Source organism: Eretmochelys imbricata, chromosome 6 (genome assembly GCF_965152235.1).
Source record: "Eretmochelys imbricata isolate rEreImb1 chromosome 6, rEreImb1.hap1, whole genome shotgun sequence".
NCBI classification, from domain to species: Eukaryota; Metazoa; Chordata; order Testudines; family Cheloniidae; genus Eretmochelys; species Eretmochelys imbricata.
The window spans coordinates 95,402,603-95,419,171 of NC_135577.1; the positions used below are offsets into that span (position 1 = coordinate 95,402,603).

At 43.5% G+C, this 16,569-nt stretch overlaps 1 protein-coding gene across 1 annotated transcript in view; it reads left to right on the top strand.

Moving 5' to 3' along the window:
* TSHR (thyroid stimulating hormone receptor) overlaps positions 1 to 16,569 on the top strand; it is a 227,977-nt gene that overhangs the window by 150,828 nt on the left and 60,580 nt on the right. Inside the window, exons 4-6 of the mRNA XM_077820386.1 lie at positions 4,536 to 4,610; positions 8,814 to 8,888; positions 11,692 to 11,769. Of these exons, the coding sequence (XP_077676512.1) occupies positions 4,536 to 4,610; positions 8,814 to 8,888; positions 11,692 to 11,769 (228 nt within the window). The remainder of the gene's footprint in view (positions 1 to 4,535; positions 4,611 to 8,813; positions 8,889 to 11,691; positions 11,770 to 16,569) is intronic.

The following is a 16,569-nucleotide window of genomic DNA, read 5'->3' on the forward strand; positions in this document are numbered from 1 at the left end:
CATAGAACAGAAATTAGTAATGGTACAGAGCAGCAGGCTGCTATACTTAAAGGGTCCTTGGGTTGGGACCAGGAGCAGTGGGGGGGACCGGGTCCCCCCACCGCCAGCCCCCCACCAGCTACTGGAGGAAGTGGCTATGTCCTAAGGAAGAGAATTTGAACTGTGGCACCCCTGGGAAGGGGGCTGCACTATTGGGACTGACTCGGGGGTTTACCGAACTGAGTAACTGTGGTCAGCGAACTGAGTCCAACGGGTGGCTCAGCAGGAAGGCTGAGGTCACTGAGGACTCAAGTAGAGGCAAGGAGTCTGTAGGGAAGAAGTCCTTGGGGAGCTTCTCAATTCTGGAGTAGGGACCTTGCAACCAGACCCAGGAAGGGTACCCTGATGAGCCATGATGGACTGGTTAAAGATTGAGACCAGGGAGGGCTGCAGAAAAGGACACACCAACCAAGGGTAGCATGACCGGCCCTGTTGGACTGTTTTAGAAGACTGAGCCCAGGGAGGGCTGTTAGGACATAGGGGACATTTTTGACTGTGTCCTGGAAGGGGTTTGCTTGTTTCACACACAGACTGTGTGTGAGTTGGCTAGAGGGCTGAGTCACTGAAGACGTGCCTGACAAGGGCAGCAGCTGACAGGGGCACCGTGAGCAGAGTGCCGTCTTTACATACTTCCAGACAGTCATCTACTGTGTAATAATATGTTAGGGGAACATAAGGCAGTGTCATCTTGGCAAGATGCCCTGGCTGTATTTTGCACTTTCCAGAGAAGCCTATGAATTCAAATAATGCATTGTGATACCATTACTATCTTTTACCCCAGCTCTCACTCTAGACAATGATCCAGATCTTACAGTATTGAAATAACTGGGTCAGATTCTCTGGTCTGGCTGGACTCTGCTCAGTGCAAGATCAGGGTGGGAGGCAAAGGTGGCTTTAAGCCACTGATATGTTCCTCAAGTGCTGAGACCAAATGGTTTCTAGGAGCCTTGTTTTGCATAACTAAACCTTGCATCATCTCTTTTGTAGTAACTAGGGCCCCAAAATTATATATTATTATCATCTAAGAATTGCCCAAGCATCAAGGTCTTTTAGAAAAGATAGAATGCAGGACTGAGAAAATAAATCTCAGGGTCTAATAGCTAGACTTCAATAGTAAGAGGAAACAGAGTTGCTGCAGCCTTTTACAAGAGTGTACCACTGGTGCTGCTAAAGAGACTTCTCTTTTTTCCCTGTCTTTGAATGAATACATTGATATTCAACATTAAAATATTCTGAGAGATTGCCAGATACAGTGGAGGGAAAAATGGGGAACAGGATGTAATGTGATATTGTAATTAAATGAAGTTGTGTGTGTAAAAAGGAAGTCAACTATAAGTGATACAGCTTTGGTCAAAACATTGTAAACTTTAATGACTGGGTTTCCCGCATGGACAATCCTGTAAGGGAAAGAAAGGAGGTGCATTCATACTGATATCTTTTTAGTCTCGTAACAAAGTACCTATCTTGAATAGGCGCCTTTAACTAACACTGCTACCCCCTGATATTTGACTCCTTTAACTGTCTCTTTCTATCTTCCAGCAATTTGGGTTGCCCACTAGCACACTGGGGAAAGACTATAGTCAGGTCCATCCTTTGTTCCACCTGTGTTTACAGTGTCAGCTCTGACTGTGAACAGTAATTGAGCTGAAAGCTGATGGCTGAGTAAAGATCTGATGATAAGGAACACAGTGTTTCTCTTCTGTGATTACCCAAATCAATCAATTGACCATTTCCTGAAACTGAATTAGTAAGGAAATGTACATGTTGTGTATGTGCTTTAAAGATTGTCACGGAGTTAGTGTGTGTCCTTGTTTTGTAACAGATTACAATCATGATAGTTGTAAAGGAGCTTTAAAACTGAACAAGTTACAGTTGTTAACTAAAATTTTAGAACACTGTACATGTATCTATCATGGTGTCTAGGTTCAAGTTCTAGGTGCTTAAAAACATAAAACAGACCAAGTGTACAAGCCTCTTGAACTGCAATCAGCCTGTACAGTCTGTCATAAATGTCAGATATTTAGGAGTGTTAGATCCTGGGTCTAAGGTAATTTGTGGGGAAATAGGTTAAAAAGGGTGGGCTACTATAGATCCATTGAGAAGAAGACCTTGGTGAATTGGCATGTAAGTGACTGAATTGTCTTATGCTTTAGTTTTGGATCCTCACCTCCCTCCTCTAATGTGTTAATAACCAGTTAGCACAAGTGAGGCTCTATTCTCAAGGTCTCTTAGTCAAAACTTTAAACAAAGATACCTTTCCAAGATACTGATTAGGTATAAGTGTTATTATCTGTTGTAACTATGTGATTTGATTCTGAAAATTTTACATATTTTAAATCAAGATTGGATGTTTTTCTAAAAGATATGCTCTAGGAAATATTTTGGGGGATGTTTTGTGGCCTGTTATACAGGAGATCAGATTAGGTGATCACAATGGTCCCTTCTGGCCTTGCAATCTATATCAATGAATGGCTATATCAATCAATTTCCTAGTCTGTTTGCCAAATCATAATCCAATACTATTTTTGTCTTATATACTATACACTTAGTTGCTGTTGTTAGGATATTTAATAAAACTTTAAGACTAAATTCAACTCAAGTCCTTTTCTTTAGTTAAGCAATCAAAATTAAAAGAATCCTGAGAAAGGTGGAACAAATAATCAGTTAAGCAGTTGCTTAACTAATTGTATTTTATACCCTATCTTTCTTACATTATGGTGTAGGTAGTAACAGCAGGAGAGATTATGAGGCTTAATGTTTGTAAAGCGCTTTGAATATGAAAACAAATGCTAAATAGTAGTATTTATTCGCAGTTTACTGTGCATGCAAACTGCAGCATGGAGGTGTAAGTAACTGCAGGATGCCACAGCATGTCACAGACAGAACCAAAAATAGAATGATTGTGTTCAAACTTCCAGTCCTGCCCCAATGGAGATGCTTCCTCCTGTATACTTATTGACTCAGATATTTTAAGTTTTGTATAGATTAACTTTTATTATTATACTTACTAAATTTAAATGAGAAGGTGGAAACTAATTGAGAGTATTAACAAAAGAAACTTTTCAGAGTAACAGCCGTGTTAGTCTGTATTCGCAAAAAGAAAAGGAGTACTTGTGGCACCTTAGAGACTAACCAGTTTATTTGAGCATGAGCTTTCGTGAGCTACAGCTCACTTCATCAGATACATACCGTGGAAACTGCAGCAGACTTTATATATACACAGAGAATATGAAACAATACCTCCTCCCACCCCACTGTCCTGCTGGTAATAGCTTATCTAAAGTAATCGTCAGGTTAGGCCATTTCCAGCACAAATCCAGGTTTTCTCACCCTCCACCCCCCCACACAAATTCACTCTCCTGCTGGTGAAAGCCCATCCAAAGTGACAACTCTTTACACAATGTGCATGATAATGAAGTTAGGCCATTTCCTGCACAAATCCAGGTTCTCTCACTCCCTCACCCCCCTCCAAAAACCCACCCCCATACACACACAGACTCACTCTCCTGCTGGTAATAGCTCGTCCAAACTGACCACTCTCCAAGTTTAAATCCAAGTTAAACCAGAACATCTGGGGGGGGGGAGGAAAAAACAAGAGGAAATAGGCTACCTTGCATAATGACTTAGCCACTCCCAGTCTCTATTTAAGCCTAAATTAATAGTATCCAATTTGCAAATGAATTCCAATTCAGCAGTTTCTCGCTGGAGTCTGGATTTGAAGTTTTTTTGTTTTAAGATAGCGACCTTCATGTCTGTGATTGCGTGACCAGAGAGATTGAAGTGTTCTCCGACTGGTTTATGAATGTTATAATTCTTGACATCTGATTTGTGTCCATTTATTCTTTTACGTAGAGACTGTCCAGTTTGACCAATGTACATGGCAGAGGGGCATTGCTGGCACATGATGGCATAAATCACATTGGTGGATGTGCAGGTGAACGAGCCAAAAGAAACTTTGGCACTCACGGGCCCCTAAAATGGCCTCACATGAAATAAAATCCTATTTTATAATCTTAGTTTTCTCTTTATTTCCTCCATATCCAAAACTAAAAATTCCAACCCATTACCCAATCCTCCAAGACACGCAAACCTCCTCCCATGCTCCCTTTGATTTGGAATGTTATTAGCATTCAACCTTACACACATTTCAATAGCTTTATTGACTTTTCAGGAACAAATCAGTGTGTGCATATGAGCAAGCCAAAGCCCTGTGCTTTCTCCCCATTACTTAAGCTTATTAGTGTCTAAAACCAGATCTGTCCAGATGATGATGCTGTAATGTAGCAGTGCACACCAAACATGCTCACTTCCACTGAGTGATGTCAATTTGTTGTATTACTGGGATGCAGTCCAGTGCAAGAGCTCAGCAGGGGAGTTATGTTTCTTTGAAAGTTCACTTTAGTTTTATGCTGTTTTGTTTATTTTAAATTTCAAATATGAACATTAAAATGTTTGGTTTTTTGCTAATATGCTAATTTGTATCTATTTTTTAACAGAGAAATTCGCAATGCTAGAAATCTACATTACATAGATCCAGATGCCTTTAAGAACCTCCCACTGTTAAAATACCTGTAAGTACTGGGCACTTAATCTTCAGAGATTATTCTCAGTGTAGATGTTGCCCTACTACAGTGTAACAATTTCTTTTTCCCTTCAGAGCTGGATGGAAAATTTATTCCCTGTTTTCTTTTACTGTAAGCATTCAACTAAACTAAGGCCAGTTATAGGCTCTGCAAGCAAGAAAAGAGCTGCAAGCTGTTTTATAAGGGAGTCCCAGGAATGCCTATGCCCTTTTGGTCTTGTTTCTGGAGTAGGAGGTTGGGTTAGGCTAGAATTAGGCCAAGACTCTGGCTCTCATTAGCCTCAAAAGCCCAGCCCTCATCCCAGAACCTGGATAGCTAATTCTTTGTTACATTATTCATTACAATAAATGTATTCATTTTCCATATTTACTTTTTTCATTACAGTAATTACACCAGAATAAACTTGGACTGCTCTTGCTGAAAGGGGTAGATACTCACACTTAATCAGGACCTCTATTTGACATCTCATCCAGAAAACTGATGGGAGTGTGGGGGGAGAGGGAGGGTATTTGCAAGTGTTTTAAAGGTGCCATGAAGGAGGGGTAGGGAATTTAGTTTGGGCTTTTTATTCCTTTTATTTGCTGCTTGTTCTATACTTTCAGTAATATCAATGAAATCAAATATTGCACCACAAATTATTGGATATGAATTACTGAGTGAAATTTTGTGGGCTGTGTTATGTAGATTATTAGAATAGTCCCTTCTAGGAATTGTGACAGAATGGTAAAGGCTCTTTTCCTCCCATGAGCTGAAAAGGGGTTACCTCCAGTCAACTAAGGACATGTACACAGACACTGACTTTCCAAAGTGCAGGGGGGTGCTCGACCACCAGCTCTTCCCCAGGCCCCGCCCCCACTCCACCCCTTCCTCCAAGGCCCCACCTCTTCCTGCCCCTACTCAACTTGTGCCCCGCCTGTTCCACTACCAGAGAGGGAAATGCTGAACACAATCTATAGGAAAGATTGAGAAGAGGGATACTGTAAAAAAGACTGCTGCTTACTGAGCACCCAGTGCTGGCCAGGGGTTCCTCTTTAAGTTCTTCACCTCCGGTTTTTACTTTCTTCAGGGCCGTTCAAGAACTCACAGAGGCTTTCTTTTGTTAACACTACCCCTCTTGGCACCAGTTTAATACCAGCACCAGTTTACAAGAACCCAGAGGTCCAAATGGAAGTCCAACACCACAAAGAAAGTCCAAACTTAGCTCTGGCATTCTCTTTCACCCCCAGGGCTCTTCTTCCATCCCAGTCTGATCTCCCAGTTCTCCCTCACTGAGGCTCTGATATCCAGTCCCAAACACAGTCATGTACTCCCTAGGGGCTTCCTGCCTACTGGGCTTTATCCTCCAAACTCCCTGGTGTAATGATCCTACAGGAACCCTCTTCTTTTCTCCCTCTAGAGTCCATCAGCATGACTTGGGATCCCCCTTTACTGCAGCCACCTTCCGTTTTTCATAGGGAATTTCCTGATTCCCCTCAGATCTCATTCTGTAATCAAGGTTGGCTTGGCCCTAGTCTCTCCAGCCCACTGTTACAGATACAACAGAAATATGTGGTTTTTACTTTAATTATATATATATGTTTACATATAACAATACACATTAGCTACAGCTGACAAGTTCATCATTAGGCCCCAATTTGCTGTAAGTTCTATGACAGAAATGGGTCTGGAGGCGTTCTCCTCCATTTGTCCCTAGAGTCTTCAAAAACAAACAAACAAAAACAAAACAAAAAAACCCAACCAGGTAGATGAGACCCAAAATTACAATGAAAAAATATCAACAAAAAATCTTTGTGATTTTGAGCAGGAGAGTGGGGGCATAGGAAGGCAGGGACCATGAATTTCATGTCTTTGTTTATATACCATAAAGCTATAAAAATAGGCACAAACACAATTTTGTCTCCATTGCAGGTCACCTTTAAGCTCAGAGTAGTGTTTTCTTGTACTTTACTTTCACTCTCAAAGGGATCAGTGCTAAATAAAAATAACTGCATACCTGTAAAGTTGGGGCAGACCTGGAAAACTAGATCTTTTTCCTTCAAAGCAGAACTTGAACAACAAATCTTAGCCGCAAGGAATGGCAGAGTTCTTAGTGTCACCAGCTTATTATGTGGAGCCCAGTTTACGTAATTCAGGCAAAGAAAACATGGAGGACATATTTTTCCTTCCATAGACTGGGGAAGGGGAGAGTGTGTAGTTTAAAGATCACACAGTTTGTGTAATTCAAAGATTCTTTCCTAGGGCCTCCTTGGATAATGAAAGGCTGCCTTGTTGTTTCATTCTTTTCTTTACAGTAGTGCCTACAATGGGTTAGGTGCTCTTCAAACACAGTGAGCCCTGCAGAGCTCTCACTCACAGAAGACAAATGACAAATAATAGGAGGGAGAAGGAAAAAACACATGCAAAAATAAATATTAACTACTTATTAAGGATGTTACCTGGGTCCTGGGGACACCAAGTGTCATCAACTAAAGGCATGGGGAAGCTTTGAAACAAAGCATTTTGATGGGGAATGAATATGAACCTCCGTTGCTTGCTCTCCCGCACCTTCACTCACTTTCACCGGGCTGGGCAGGGGGTTGGAGAGTGGGAGGAGGTGCAGGTTCTGGGCTGGGGGGTGGGGCTGAGGGATTTGGAGTGTGGGAGGGGGCTTTGGGCTGTGGCAGGGGGTTGGTGTGCAGGAGTGGCTGTGGGGTTCAGGCTCTGGGAGGGAGTTTGGGTGCGGGAGGGGGCTCAGGGTTGGGGAAGGGGGTTGGGGTACAGGACGGGTTGCGGGTTCTGGGAGGGAGTTTGGGTTCAGGAGAGGGCTCAAGGCTGGGGCAGGGGGTTGGGGTGTGGGAGGGGGCAAGGGGTGTGGACTCCGGCTGGGCGGCACTTATCTTGGGCCTAGAAGCAGCTGGCATGTCCGGCTTCTAGGCTCAGGGACTGTCAGGGGGCTCTGTGCACTGCCCCTGCCTGCAGGCACCACCGTTGCAGCTCCCATTGGCCACAGTTCCCAGCCAATGGGAGCTGTAGAGTCAGGACTAGGGGCAGGGGCAGCACACTAAAACTCCCTGGCCGCCTTTGCACCTAGGAGCCAGATGTACTGGCTGCTTCTAGGAGCCGCGGAGAGCCAGTGCAGGAAGGGAGCCTGCCTTAGCCCTGCTGACTGGACTTTGCCCTATTAAAATCTCCCAGATTGCCTTTAATAGTCACCAGGAGATTGAGGCCGATTCCGGAAGACTCCCAGCCAATCCGGGAGGGTTGTCAACCCTAGTTCTGCGACTTCTCTCATTTATTCTGGGGACTGGTCCTGGCCCCCAGCAAGGCCCAAAATATCAGGAGGTACAAATGTGGCCAATAGCCACATTTATTCTTCCTTCCCTTACCTGCCATTTCCTTGCACTGACTATATCAGCTGGAACAGAGATTTGAGCCCTCTGTTCTCCATCTCCAAGAGCCCTATCTCTCGTCATCTCTTTCTGAATGTTGACCCATCTTTTTGCTTTCAGAACACACACTCACTTTCTCTCCCTTCTGTGTGTCTGTACCCCATACTGTCCCAAAAGCATGAAGGTCCTAGTCTCTGACCCTTTTCTCTACTCCTTTTTTCTTTCTACCCTCACAAGCTTGCTCCCTCTGTTTGCTCCAAGTCTCCACCTTGCCTTTCCTCTTAAAGACTTTCTGACTTTCTCAACATCTTCCTGACATTGACAGTCTTACTGCTGTATTAGAGCTTAATCATGCATCCATTGGAGTCAATGACAACACTGCTATTGATTTCAGTGGGAGTAGGTTTGTGCCCTTAGCACCTCAACTCTACCCAGTTGCTAAAAGTGCTTCTTGACACTCCTGTGGAGAATTGGAAGGAGATGGCATGGAACATTTTTAATGCTGATGCTGCTAAATAAAGGAAGGGAGCTACATAATAAGTGGCTTAGTTCAAACCTGTGTAATCACAGAGTCTTGGTAGTTAGAGGTGGAAAAGTCTTTACAGAATATCTCTCCGAAACCCCACACTGATTTATGATGTGTTGTTCATAGCCCTACATTTGGGTACAAATAGTTCATAGGTGAGTTGACAGTCAGTGGAGAGTATAAAATAAACATATTCCATCCAGCTCTGTGTAATGGTCTGAACCTATAGCGTCTTTTTTGTGTAGTGATTAATTAAATTTAATTCTTTCTCTTTTTCTATTTTGTCCTCTGTTTTAGTGGAATTTTCAACACTGGAATTACGATATTTCCTGACCTCACCAAAATCTATTCAGCTGATGTGAACTTTTTACTGTAAGTGTCTGTGCTGCAGATCTGGTTAGAACAGTGCTACAGTCAGGTCCCAAACAATCCCGCAGTGGAGGCTCCCATTTTAGAGAGAGGTGCCAAATAATTACCAGAAAGAAGTATCCTAGCAATCCAGCAAAACCAGTCTCCCTCCATTGTTATCTCTGTTCTTCTGGTCCAGAGCCCACAAAATGCAAGAGCTGGAGAGATGGAAAACACAAAGGGAAAACGTTAACTGAACACCTGCAAACCACTAAATAAATAAATGAAAATAGCAGCCTGGCCTCAGTTCACATTCTGAGTAAAGTTTTTAGAGTAAGGAGTTTATTTTATGCAGACTGGTTGCTCCACATTCACATTCTAATTTAGAAAAAGTACAAGATGTTTTTAAAAAGCAAACAAACAAAGCTAGGAAAGAGGGTAATGGAACTTATAACTTCCTTGTTCTGAAGCAGTTTAGTTTCATGTCTTCTAATGGCAGCAGTCTTTAACTCAGGTTTTTTTGGCGGCACGTGTCCTATACCAAGGTCTGCTGTCTTTTCTGGAATGATTCCTCTTGCTAAGCTAAGGTGCTGTTGGTTGTAGACATCATTCTGGGATGCCTTATTTGAAAGTACAGGTCCACTTTGAAAAGTGACTTTTAAAAGGGATGCCATGGATCTCATGTTTATAATTCTCAGAGACTTTGGATAAAATGTGCTCAGGTTAGAAGTAAAAAGATGTTTTTTCCATCTGATGGCCCTGCATATTCAACTGGGAATATTCTTTCTGGTTCATGCATCACTACCAACAAGAAAAATTCTGCACTTGGAACTTAATAAACAATTTTATAAATGATGAACCAGGTGGAATTGAATCCAGCTCACTCTTCTGTACCTATGTTGGTTCTGCAGGTCTAGCAGGAATTTATTAAAATAAATGTGTAATGTTTTTTAAAGTAGGCAGATTCAGCAAGAATATACAGGGTTCATCTTCTCTAGAGAGTTGCATCAATTTTACCATAACTCAACATTAGTCTAAATGAAAGAATTGATGTTAAATATAATTTATTCTCTGTGAAGAGAAGACAATGAGCATATTTGCTGAGTAAAAGATATCACTTTTACTTAGTCAGTTTTCTGATTCTAATAGCACTTAATTGACACTATGTAAAGAACAGAAACATTTTACCCCATGTGTTCATGATTCCCAAATTTAAAGATTCATAACTGTAAAAGGACTGAAAGTCTTTTCTTCAAACTTGGCTTGAACCTTAGATTTTGGAAAGCTATAAAATTGAGCTAAGTTTGCAGTTTTTACTGTTAGACATTCTTGAGTCGCAGATTTTCTGATTTTCTCTCTGTGGGTAAAACATATTTTAGATCCATGTTGGAATAACTCAAAACCAGCTGAACAAATTTTAAACAAATTTTATAATGAGAAAGAGGGGGAATCACTTTGGGGGCTGAGATCAGGCATGGAAAATTTCAGCCCCAAAATATTGTGTGAGAAAATGGAAAAATTTGGAGAGAAGGTGGTAGTGATAAAAGTTGAATTTTAGCATCTTGTATCATGTATTTATACCTCAAGGGGTAATGAAACAACTCCTGCCACATACAGCGGAATGAACTATACCAGGGTTTCTCAGCCTATGGGGAATGACTCTCAAGTAGGCCATGAGGAGGTGTCCATTGGAGCACACCATCCACTAGCTGAAGAAAATCAAAACCTGCAGAATCTTGCGGTAGCTAGAACCCAGTGGGAGCTATGGAAGAGTAGGGAAGGAACAATTATTTCCCTTACTCCTCCCCATCATATCACCACCCGGCTCGATCCTGCCTTCAAACCCAATCATGGTGAAACTATACCCTTTCCCTCATCCTTCCTCCCCTCCCTGCCCCAATAGCACTTAGCTCTGAGACAGGAGAGCTGTGGAGATGGTAGTTGCAAAGGATTTGGGGATGTGATGGACTGTGGGACAATTATCGGGCCATTAAGTTGAGATGTGCCATTGGACTAGATGACCCACTAGAGGTCCTTTCCAGCTGCTAGGATTCTGTGCATTTCAGGGTTAACTGTTCATCCTTTCCTTTGTAGTAGGTGTAGTTCAGACGCATAGGAAGACAGTTTTTATCTTGAACAGCTTAGACTATTTGTGATCTTTTCTTTCATGGTATTCTTCACAAAAACTAGAATCTTATCTTTAACTTTACTTGGGATAAATTAGTTAACATTGTGGTGATTGTTGTTATTTACTTATCTGCTAATTCCCTAACTTGTGAAAGGAGCAACCTGGCTGTGCTATTATTCAAAAGAACCATACAGGCTGGGCACACATTAGCCAATAATAGCGGCAAAGAGTCCTGTAGCACCTTATAGACTAACAGAAGTACTGGAGCATAAGCTTTCGTGGGTAAATACCCACTTCCTCAGCATCCGCCGAAGTGGGTATTCACCCACGAAAGCTTATGCTCCAATACGTCTGTTAGTCTATAAGATGCCACAGGCCTCTTTGCCGCTTTTACAGATCCAGACTAACATGGCTACCCCTCTGATACTATTAGCCAATAATGTAAACCCCATCTATTTTATACAAGCAATTAATGGTACTGGTATTCTGGATACCTACACTTTTTAGGTAGCTGAAGCATTTTAGTCTTCCAGCACATTTGGAACATATAACTTGTTGAACTATACCCTTTATTATGTATTTTTTGCATTTTATTGTGCTGTATATCAGAGAATCATTAACAATGGAAGATTCAAACTAGGTCTGTTCTGTTATGCAGATGTTTTATTGCAAAGTGAAGCCTTTTGTCTCCTTTTGCAGTGAAATTGCAGATAATCCGTACATGACTTCAGTGCCTGCAAATGCGTTCCATGGGCTGTGTAATGAATCCCTTACACTGTAAGTCCTACCAGTTTAACTCACATGACTGTTATATTCCCTGTGTCTCTGAAGCAAATCACTGTGACTTGTGAAATAACAATTCAGCCCTAATCTATAGTGGTTTGTAAAAGAAAAACACCAGAGACAAATGTTATTCATAGTCTCATTTACATAGTTTTCTTCTTTGCCACAGTGACTTGGATCATGTCAATTTTTAAATTGACACTGCCAAAGTATTTTAATAGCAGAAATAACAAGAAGAAAGTGATTAAACAGACAGTGGGCAATAGGCAATTATGCAAGGTCTGAGCTGTAGAAAGGAGCACAGAGGGAAAGGGTTTGCAGTACTACTTCGGTAAAGCTGCAACACAGGTATAGTCAAGGGTATGTAACACACTTGAAGCTAGGGGTATGATTCCCAGCTAGTGCACACATATTTGCGTTAGCTGTCATTGAGCTAGCATGCTAAAAACAGTGTAGCGCGGGGTAGCACAGGCAGCTGCAAACAGTGGCACTAGCTAGATATGTCAAGTACAAACCTACCTGAACACCTCGGGTATGTACTCAGCAAGGCTAGCCCATCCACTGCTTGCTGCTGTCCATGCTAGCCTGGCTACACTACTATTTTTAGTGTGCTAGCTTGATGAGAGCCAATGCAAGTACAGTAACTCCTCACTTAATGTTTAGTTATGTTCCTGAAAAATGCAACTTTAAGCGAAACGATGTTAAGCGAATCCAATTTCCCCATAAGAATTAATGTAAATAGGGGGGGTTAGGTTCCAGGGAAATTTTTTTCACCAGACAAAAAGCTATATATATATATCTTTATACATACACACAGAATATAAGTTTTAAACAAGTAATTTAATACTGTACACAGCAATGATGATTGTGAAGCTTGGTTGAGGTGATGAAGTTAGAGGGTGGAAGAGGATGGGATATTTCCCAGGGAATGCCTTACTGCTAAATGATGAACTAGCATTCGGCTGAGCCCTCAAGGGTTAATGCATTGTTGTTAATGTAGCCTCACACTCTACAAGGCAACACAAATGGAGGAAGGGGAGACAGCATGGCAGACAGAGACAGAGACACACACCCTGTGTGTGGGAGAGAGAGAGAGAGAGAGATGTGCATTGCCCCTTTAAGTATGCTGACCTGACTCTAAGTACATTTACATTGCCTTTAAAAAGATCAGGAAGTTGAGACAGCAGCTGCGGTCTCTCCCGTCTTTCTGTCCTGAGCCCTGTCGTGTCTCCACCCTGCTCTATATGGAGAAAGGGTAAGTGGGTGCAAGAGTAGGGGGGAGGACATGAAACAATGGGTGTTACCATACAGACTGTAACAAGAGTGATCAGGAAAGGTGAGCTATTACCAGCAGGAGGGTGGGTGGGTGGGTGGAGGGGAACCTTTTGTAGTGATAATCAAGGTTGGCCATTTCCAGCATTTGACAAGAACGTGTGAGGAACAGTAGGGGGGGAAATGAACAAGGAAGTTTTTTTGTTGAAGAATTGCCAGTTTTAGGTCTGTAATCGAGTGACAGACTCCAACGAGAGACTGCTGAATTGGAATTAATTTGCAAACTGGATACAATTAACTTAGGCTTGAATAAAGACTGGGAGTGGATGTGTCATTACACAAAGTAAAACTATTTCCCCTTGTTCATTCCTCCCCTCTCTCCCCCCCACTGTTCCTCACACGTTCTTGTCAACTGCTGGAAATGGCCCACCTTGATTATTACTACTAAAGGTTCCCTCACACCCACCCCCGACCCCCGTTCTCCTGCTGATAATAGCTCACCTTTCCTGATCACTCTTGTTACAGTCTGTATGGTAACACCCATTGTTTCATGTTCTCTGTGTATATAAAATCTCCCCACTGTATTTTCCACTGTATGCATCCAATGAAGTGAGCTGTAGCTCACGAAAGTTTATGCTCAAATAAATTTGTTAGTCTCTAAGGTGCCACCAGTACTCCTTTTCTTTTTGCGGATACAGACTAACACGGCTGCTACTCTGAAACCTAGTACACTTTGCTATAACATAGGTTGAACTCAGCTGTCCCTGTCACGCACCATGAGTACAATTAGTTTGAAAACTGGTTGATAGGAGTCCTGGACAGGAGTCTGGAATGAGCCATATTTGGGTGTCAAATATGGTTCATTGTTGTAGTACAGATGGAGTCTGAGCCACAGAGAAGAGCACAGGGTGTTCTTCTTCAAGTAGTTGAAGCTGTGTATTCTACTTAGGTGTGTGCCTATCCAGCCCATCAGAGCCAGAGAATTTGCCTAGCAGTACCCATGGGGGGTGCAGGGTGCTCATGCCTCACGGCCATAGCCCCTCCCCTGGCTATATGAGGCAGCGACTTCCCATCATGCCTCAGTTCCTTCTTACCACCCTTGGCTGGAGTTGGAGCTCTATGTAGTTTTCAACCTCACAATCATCTATTCAGCTACTTTTTTTCAAGGTGTATATAGTTCATTGGTTCACAAAATGGACTTAAGTGATGAGGGCTCTTTGTCTGAAGCAGCATCTACTTAAACAGGCCATGCAGCCTACTCAGGCACCGAGGCCCTCGTCAGATCAGAGGTCACCCTTGGGTTCAGAGAGTGCTGCCACTTTGCGTTTTGGAGCTAGCGCCTTTCAAAAGAGTTGAAGGAGTCGTTGAGGAAAAGGTCCCATAAGACCAACCAAGGCCACTCCAGATCCTGTGAGGATTTGTCTTCCTCCTCCAGAAGGAGAGTGCATCGGCCCAGGATGAAAGCCAGTATGCAGGACGGAGCAGGTCCCGTCATATGCTCCCCAGCACCGCACAGGGAGATCAGAGATCCTGTGCTGTTGACCCCTGTTCCAGCCCTAGGGCATCCATTGTGTCCAGTAACTGACAAGAGCGATGCTACCTCCTCTGCCTTTCTGTCCCAACCTCTTCCTTGGTCGAGGACTTTGCTGTGTCTTTGTTCTTTATAGCCCTGTTGGCTGGAAGAGCCACTGAACCTATGGGTCTGTCAGTGCTGCACCCCAATGTTTCCTTTCCAGACTCAGTAGAAATGGGGCTGGTACTGGACTTGGCACAAGGTGCCTCCTTGGCACCAGGAACTTCTTTGATGCCCCCCACAGCTGACACCACTCTCTGCTTCAGCACCATAGGATCATCTGTAGCTCATGTTTGGGCAGCCTTTTCTATCCCCAAGACAGCGGGACTACCCCAGAAAGGGGCATAGATCCCATAGGAGAAAGTAGTTGGGTTCAAGGTTTGGACAGTCCACACACCTTCCCTGGTATCCCCCAAGCACCCATTTTGACTCCTTGGTCCAGAGCAGTGTTCTAGTCATCACTCCCCACTCCTCCCCCCAGCCCCTCCTTTTGGGGATAGGCTGGCTCACTTCCACAGTTTTGGGGCTCGATCACCACCACCAGCTGGGTCCTAAGCACTGACAGACTGGGCTATGCCATCCATTTCTTCTCCATACCTACTTCCAGCCTCCCCTCAGAGTTCCTCTTTGGGGATCCCTCTCCCAATATGCTGCTCCTTGAGCAGGTTTGCTCTCTGCTCACATTGAGAGCAGTGGAGGAGGTTCCACCAGATCACTGGCATCAGGGTTTCTATTCCATGGACCTCTTGGTGGCAGTGCTACTCATGCTCCCATTCTGCCCAGACTTGATCTCACAAGACCATGGTCTGTTATTTCTCCCAAACCTTGCCTTCATGAATCTGACTGTATGGATGCTGTGTGGCTGAACCCCAAAGAACAGGCCTGCTTGGATCAGATTCAACAAGTCTTGCTGAGTAGTAGAAAGCCCTCCACTAGGACTACCTACGTGGCCAAGTGGAAATATTTCACTTGTTGGGCCTCCGAACAGAATCTGTCTCCATTCCAATCTTCTCTGTAGTCTATCTTGGACTACCTACTCTACTTAAAGCAGCAAGGTCTGGCTCTCTCTTCTGTTAAGGTTCATTTGGCATCCATCTCAGTCTTCCACCTCCAGTGAATGGCAGATTGGTGTTCTCTCATTAAATGATGGTCTGGAAAGGGGCTGGAAAGACTTTATCCTCTGGTTGGTGAGCCGCCTCCCCTCCCCCATGGGACTTAAACCTGGTCCTGTCAAAGCTCATGGGGCTCCCCTTCAAGTCGTTAGCATCGTACTCTCTACTGCTTCGCACCTGGAAGGTCGTTTTCCTGGTGGCTATCACCTCAGCCTGATGGGTCTCTGAGATCAAAGCCCTTATGTTGGAACCTCCTTACACAAAGTTCTTCAAGGACAGGGTTCAACTGCACCCCCATGCAGCCTTTCTACCAAAGGTGGTGTCACAATTCCGTACCAACCATTTTTCCATTCCACAATTCCATACCAACTAGGTCATTTTTTTACCTGTCTTCTTCCCAAAACCTCACAAGTCTGCTGTGGAACGTCAGCTTCATACATTGGACCTTAAGCGTGCTCTGACCTGTTATATTAAAAGGGCTAAGCCCTTCCACAAATCCATGCAACTCTTTGTAGCAATAGAGGAAAGGATGAGAGGGTACCTGTGTCATCCCAAAGAATCTTACCCTGGATAACGACCTGCATTCGGGCTTGCTACAAGCAGGTAAATGTCCTGCCTCTGGCCATTGTGACCGCTCATTCCACAAGAGCCCAGGCTTCATCAGCAGTGTTCCTTGCACAAGTACCAATCCAGGACATCTGCAGAGGCGCAACCTGGTTATTGGTTCATACCTTCGCATCCCACTATGTCATCACCCAACAGGCCAAAGACAATGTCATTTTCGGGAGAGCAGTGTTACAGTCAGCACGTTCATGAACTCTGAGCCCACCTCCTTGG